At 49.4% G+C, this 7500-nt stretch overlaps 1 protein-coding gene across 1 annotated transcript in view; it reads left to right on the top strand.

The window, feature by feature from the left end:
• Positions 1–7500, top strand: part of LOC138866647 (cell adhesion molecule Dscam2-like) — a 113962-nt gene that overhangs the window by 77027 nt on the left and 29435 nt on the right. Inside the window, exon 2 of the mRNA XM_070139811.1 lies at positions 6850–7117. Coding sequence (XP_069995912.1) covers positions 6850–7117 — 268 coding nt within the window. The remainder of the gene's footprint in view (positions 1–6849; positions 7118–7500) is intronic.

Here is a 7500-nt window from a genome sequence, read left to right as displayed (position 1 = left end):
AATATGTATATATCGGACGGAATCAATATTCGGATACACGAGTACCTGATAGACAGTAAATTTGCCATACCAGCCGCATTTTGGTTCTTGATCATTTCTCAGACAGCATCCAGTCCTGGCCCTGCTTCCAGCTGCGCATTTCACTGCAGCTGTGACCCCACCTGCCAGCTGTGGTCGGCCCACTCTTGCATACGTGACCCCACCTTGCAGCTGTGACCCCTCCTTCCAACTGTGACCCCTCCTTCCAGCTACGACCCCACCTTTGTTTCTTGTTGCCCATGCTTTCAGTGACTCCATCTTGCAGCTGTGACCCCGCCTTGCAGCTGTGACCCCACCTTCCTGCTGTGACCCCACCTTGCAGCTGTGACCCCACCTTGCAGCTGTGACCCCACCTTGCAGCTGTGACCCCTCCTTCCAACTGTGACCCCTCCTTCCAGCTACGACCCCACCTTGCAGCTGTGACCCCGCCTTGTAGCTGTGACTCCATCTTGCAGCTGTGACCCCGCCTTGCAGCTGTGACCCCACCTTCTCTGCTGTTAGGACCCACAGTCTTGCAGCTGTGACCCCCACTGCCACAGCTGTGAAGGCCCCTGCCTTGCAGCTGTGGGCCTCCTCCTTTAAAGCTGTGACCCCTCCTTCCAGCTGCGACCCCACCTTGCAGCTGTGACCCCATCTTGCAGCTGTGACTCCATCTTGCAGCTGTGACCCCGCCTTGCAGCTGTGACCCCACCTTCCTGCTGTGACCCCACCTTGCAGCTGTGACCCCACCTTCCAGCTGTGACCCCATCTTCCAGCTGTGACCCCACCTTGCAGTTGTGACTCCAACTTCCAGCTGTGACCCCACTTTCCAGCTGTGACCCCACTTTCCAGCTGTGACCCCCACCGGCATGCGACCCCAGACTCCATCTACGCCAATATGTCACCTCAGCTCGTAGCCTCGCAATCGACCCCCTTTTATCATACAGATGTAACCCCATTCCAACCCCCACCCCCCACTTTCGCAGATGTGACCCCACCTCCTTCCTTCCCCCACCCTGCCTCCCCTTCCTATCTGCATCTCCTCTTTCCCTCCTGTCTTTCGCTTTTTTTGATAGTTTTTTCCTCTCCTTTCTTCACCACCTCTCACCCCCCCCCCTTTTCTTTGTCTCCCCTCATCCACTTTCTCCTCCCCTTCCTTCCCCTCTCCTCCTCTTTCTCTCTTCTCTTTCTCCCTCCCTTCCTTTTTGCTTTTCTCCACCTCCCATATACCTCATACCCCCCACCTCCCCTACCCTGGTGCTCCCCTACTTTCCTTCCTCCGTTTACGTTCTAAACCTTACTCCACCTTACTCCACTTTCTTCTCCTCCTCTGCCACTTCCCTTCACCCTACACTACTTCTTTCTTCGCCTACTCCACCTCCTACCTGCACCTCCTCTGGCCTACTCAACCTATTTCTCCACCTTCCCTTAACCTGATCCGCTCTCTTCACCATCTCCCTTCCACCTCTTTCCACCTCCTTCGCCTCCTTCACTACCCCTAGAATCCTCCATCTTCTCCACCTTGTTTCAACTCTCCCCTCCGTGTTCCCACTCTACTCCACCTCCACCTTCACCTCCACCTCACTCGTAAACGTCCTCCACTAACTCCCCCTTACTCCTTCAAATCTCCCTCCCTCCCTCACCTGTCCCATCTACTTTCCCACCTCATCCTCCACCTTCCCCCATCCTCCTCCTTCCCCACCTCCTCCTACACTTCCTTCACTTCCCCCATATCTCTCCTACCTCCCATCCCTCCTCCTCCTACACTTCCTTCACTTCCATACTTTCTCCTTACTCCCCTTCACCTCCCATCCCTCCCTCCCTACACTTCCTTCACTTCCATACTTCTCCTACTCCCCCTTCACTTCCCCATCCTCCTCCTCCTACACTTCACTTCCCCCATACTTCTCCTACTCCCCTTCACCTCCCCATCCTCCTCCTCCTACACCCCTTCATTTCCCCATACTTCTCCTACTCCCTCCTTCACTTCCCCCATCCTCCTCCTCCTCCTCCTACACTTCCTTCACTTCCCCCCCATACCCTCCTACTCCCCTTCATTTCCCATCCTCCTCCTCCTACACTTCCTTCACTTCCCCCATACTTCCTACTCCCCTTCACTTCCCCCATCCTCCTCCTCCTACACTTCCTTCACTTCCCCCATACTTCCATCTCCTTCACCTCCCCCATCCTCCTCCTCCTACACTTACCACTTCCATACTTCTCCTACTCCCCTTCACCTCCCATCCTCCTCCTCCTACACTTCCTTCAATTTCCACACGTCATACCGTAAACGTCCTCCACTAACTCCTGCTTCATCTTCGTCTCCAAATCTCCTCACTCACTACACCTGTGCCTACTATTATTCACTTTCCCACCTCTCCTACTCCACCCCTTCACCTCCCCCATCCTCCCTCCTTCCTTACACCTCCTCCTACACTTCCTTCACACCTCCCCCCATGCCTTCTACCCTACCCTTCGTCTCCCCATCCTCCTCCTTCCCTGCCCCTCTCTCCTACACACTTCCCCTTCACACCTCCTCCCATCCTTCTCCTACACCCACTTCCCACTTCTCCATCACCCCCTCCTGCTCTTCCCCACCCTCCCTCCTCCTCTCTTCCCTATTCCTGCCCCCATCTCTCCTCCCACTCCCCATACTTCACTTCCAGTCCATCCTCCTCCTTCCCCACCTCTCACTCCTACACTTCACCTCCCCCCTTCCTATCCCTTCTCCCTTCCCCTTCACTTCTCCATCCTCCTTCCCCATCCCTCCTCCTACTCCTCCCTTCCTTCACACTCCTCCCATCCTTCTCCCTACCCCCCTGCCATACTCCATCCTCCTCCTTCCCCACCTCCTCCTCACTCTTCCTCCTTCTACCTCCTCCATCTTGTGACCTACCCCCCTACTCCTCCCCACCTCCCCTCCCCCTACCCCCCTTCACACTTCTCCATCCTCCTCCTTCCCCACCTCCTCCTACTCCCTCTGCTTCACCTCCCTCCATCCATCACTCACCCACTTCTCCCTCTGTTTTCCTCCCCATTTACCCACTACTTCCCTATTCCTCCCCAATTCCTCTCACTCCCTCCACTTCTCTTTCCACTACCTCCCATCTACCACCCCATTTACCACCTTTTCCCCTACTCCTTTTCCTCCTCCTACCCCACACCCTGTTCCCCACATTCCTACCCGACTACCTTCTCCTTGTACCTTCCCACCTCCCTACTCCTCCCCCACTCCCCCATCATTTCTTCCTACTCCTACCCCCTAAAAAAACACTCCCTACCCCCCAAAACCACACCCCACCATCCCACTTACTCACTCCCACTTCCCACCAGTTGCGACCACCCTACCTCCTGCTTACTCCTCCTCATCTCACCCTCTACCCTCTTCCCACCCATCCCTCCCTCACTCCTCCATTTGCTCAACCTTCCCTACTCCTCTACTCCCCCACTCCCTGTTACCATTCCCTGTCCCCTCCCCAAATTTTGCCACCTTCCCACCTGCTGTCTACTGCTCCCCAGGTCCCCCCACTACCCGCCCCTACATTCCTCCCACACCTCCTTCCAGTTTCCCCAGTTTACCCCTTCCCCCTTCCTACTCCTCCCCACCTCCCCACCCCCATTTGCCACCTTCCCCACTCCCTCTCCCCCCACCTCCCCCCACTCCCCCCGACCGCAAACACACACAGGACAAGTGCTCTCGTACACTCTCCCAGCGTGTCTCTCTCCCCACTTAATTCCACCTCATCAAAAGCGAGGAACTTGTCTATCTTTTTCTTCTTCTTTTTCTTCTTCTTCTTCTGCCTTGTCTCTTCTGTTTTATTGTGATTATGCAACTTCCTCCCTTTTTCTCCATCCTTTGGAACAACACTTATACCTTTCGTCTTTCCATTTATAAATCGTTTTTTTTTCTTTTTTTCTTTTTTTGGCTGCTGCTTTTCATCTCTTTCCATCTCACTGACATTAAAAGAATTCAGATGTAACGAGTGGTGAGTATCCTCCTCTTTTTTTTCCTCTCCCCTCTTCTCTCTCCTTTCTTTCGTCTTTCTCTCTCTCTCTTTTTTTGTTACTCCCTCTTCCCTTCCTCTTCGTATTATTTTTTTGTTCATTTTTCCTCCCGTTTCGCGTTTTTTCTATTCCTTCTAGGTTCTCTTTTACTTTTTTCTCTCCTTCTTTACTCCTTCTCCTCTCCCTCTTTCTTCTGAGTTTCCCTCTCCCCTTTACTCCTCCTGCTTCTTCTTCCTCCTTCTCTCCGTCTCCTCCTCGTCTTTCCCTGACTCCTCCTTCACCTCCCTTCCTCTGTCCTCTCGCCTCCTCCTCCCCTCCTCTTCCCCTCCCTTCCCTCCTCTTGTCTCCTCCTCTTCCATTTTGGCCCTCTCTTCTCTTCCTCTCCTCCCTTCTTCCTTCCACAATAAACAGGGACATGACACAAGTGCTAGCAAAACTTCAATACTTTCCAAGCTCTGCAAAGACTCCTTCACGCCTTAATGTGAAAAGAGGGGGGGGGGGTCAGTGGAGTCTAGGGGGGGCGGTGAATAGAGAAATGCAGACGTTCTCTCGTCCAGCCTTGTTTGTTTGTGTGTTTGTTTGCTTTGATTGTTTGTCTGTCAAACAATGTATATGTATGTATATATATATATATATATATATATATATATATATATATATGTATATATATATATATATATATATATAATATGTATATATATATATATATATATGATATGTATATATATATATATATATATATATTTGTATATATATATATATATATATATATATATATACGTATGTGTATATATACATACACACACACACACACACACACACACACACACACACACACACACACACACACACACACACATATATATATATATATATATATATATATATATATATACATATATACATATATATACATATATATATATATATATATATATATATATATATATATATATATATATATGTATATATATATATATATATATATATATATATATATATATATATATATATATATATATATATATATATATATATACACACACACACACACATAGAGATATATTCGTGTATAACATTTTTACGAGCATTATTCATGTTCTTTCTCATAACTTAACATTGATTCACGAAGAGATTTCATCCCTGAGCCACATTAAAGGCGAAGGGACCGAACGAAATCACAATAATCACAAAGTTGACATTCCTCTAAAAGAAAAAGAAAAAAAAAAGAAAGAAAAGAAATGGAAAAAAGAAATAGAAAATAAGAAAGTAGAAAGAAATAGCGGAACGAAAGAATGGCTGAAAAGTCACGTGCCGGTATATCAAAGGAATATTAATGAGGGTGTGTAAATAAAGTGTGTTAAGTTCATTAGCATAATAAAAGGTTTATTGCAGCGCCTGTGTATCGTCGGTCAGGGTGTAAGTTCGCAGGTGAGTGAGAGAGAGTGTAAGGCCCAGGTGAATCAGGGTGTATTGTCCTATTTTTTATATCTGTTTTAAGACCAATAGAGTGTTAGGTCATTAATTAGAGGTGTTCGACCGTGAGTTTTCGTTTCACAGATGAGTTGTATCTCATAAAGGACGGCGTTAAGTGGTGATATACTCACTTGCAGATATATAGATGTGTTTATAACGAAGTGTGCTCCGCAAAGATAATATGCAAATGCTGTGTTAGATTATCCTCTCAAATTGTCAGATTGCGCTTCTTTCCCTCTCTCTGTCTGTCTTTCTCTTATTCTCCCCCCCTCTCTTACTCTCTCGTTTCATTTTCTTTCTATATCTCTTTATCTGTCTTTATATCTATTTATGTGTCTGCCTTTATATCTATTTATGTAGCTGTCTTTATATCTATTTTTCTGTCTGTTTTTATATCTATTTATCTGTCTCTCTCTATATCTATTTATCTATCCAACTTTCTATCTATATATGCATCCGTCTCTACATCTTTTTTTTTTCTCTCTCTCTCACTCTCCTTCTCCCTCTCTCACTCTCCCTCTCCTCTCTCTCTCCCTCCCTCCCTCCCTCCCTCTCTCTCTCTCTCTCTCTCTCTCTCTCTCTCTCTCTCTCTCTCTCTCTCTCTCTCTCTCTCTCTCTCTCTCTCTCTCCCTCCTCTCTCCCTCCTCCTCCCCTCCTCCTCCTCCCTCCCTCTCCTCCTCCCTCCCTCCTCCCTCCCTCCCTCCCTCCCTCCCTCCCTCTCTCCCTCTCTCCTTTTCGTTGAACGGGTCTAGGGTACAACGTCAAGTTAAGAAGTGGCGTAGGGTACCAGACAGTCTGTTCTAACTGCAGCTGACTGGAATCCGCAGTGTCAGTCAGCTGGACGTGACTGATACCGCAGTGAGAATTTTATTCAGTCACGACCACGCTGTGTAAAAATCAATGGTTTCTTTCAAGACTGTTGATTAATGCTTATTGATTTTTTCGGGAAAGTTATAAAAGAATCAATAGATATACTGGTCAACCGATAGAAATGAAAAATGAAGACTAGACTTATATTGCAATCTGATATGAAAGGAAATGCAAGTGTATCTTGACAACAAGAGTGCAATGCAAGGAAAGTTAAATAGCAATGTTACAATATAAGAAGTTTACAGCATGTGTATGCATTAGATGCATTTATATAATTTGATAAGAAAGGCACTCATTCACACACACACACACACACACGCACACACACGCACACACACACACACACACACGCACACACACACACAAACAAACACGACAGACTAACTAAAAAAAAAAAAAAAAAAAAAAGTAAAGAGAAAGAAAACAGAGAGCGCTTCGCCCACATCTCCCGAACGGCGTCTAACGAGGTCTCCCCCACAGGTTGCTGCCGCGCCCTCCGCGAAGGCCCGCGCCTGATCCAGGAGCCTCCGCCATACCTCACCTTCCCCAACACCCGCGGCGCCGCCCTCACCTGCGCGGCCTCGGCGACGCCCACGCCCACCATCACGTGGGTGACGGACGACGGATCCCACGTGGACCCCGTGGCCGGCCTGAGGAGCGTGAGCGGCGCCAGGGGGAACTCCACGCTGACGCTGATGCCGTTCCGACCCGACCAGTATCGCCACGACCTCCATGCCGCCACATACAGGTAGGGGGAAGGGAGGGGGAGATGGAGGGGGGCTGGTGTGGGGAAGGTAGGGGAGGGAGGGGGGGATGGGGTGGGGATGGGGGAGGGTAGGGAGGTAGGCGTATGGGAGGGGAGGGTTTGAAAGTGGGAGAGGGAAGGGGGGAGGGGGAGGGAGGGGGATGAAGGTAAGAGAGGGAGGGAGTTGGAGGGAGGGATGAAACTGAGAGAGGGGAGAGGATGGGGGAGGTAGGGGAGGGGGAAGGGGGAGGGAGGAAGGAATGTGAGGGAAGGGGGTGGGAGGGGGTGAAGGAGTGAAACTGAAGAGTGGAGGGGGAGGGAGGGGGTGAAGGTGAGGGGAGGGGGAGGGGGAAGGGAGGGGGTGAAGGTGATAAAGGGGAGGGGAG

Source organism: Penaeus vannamei, chromosome 26 (genome assembly GCF_042767895.1).
Source record: "Penaeus vannamei isolate JL-2024 chromosome 26, ASM4276789v1, whole genome shotgun sequence".
NCBI lineage: Eukaryota > Metazoa > Arthropoda > Malacostraca > Decapoda > Penaeidae > Penaeus > Penaeus vannamei.
This window is presented reverse-complemented; position numbering and strand designations above follow the sequence as displayed.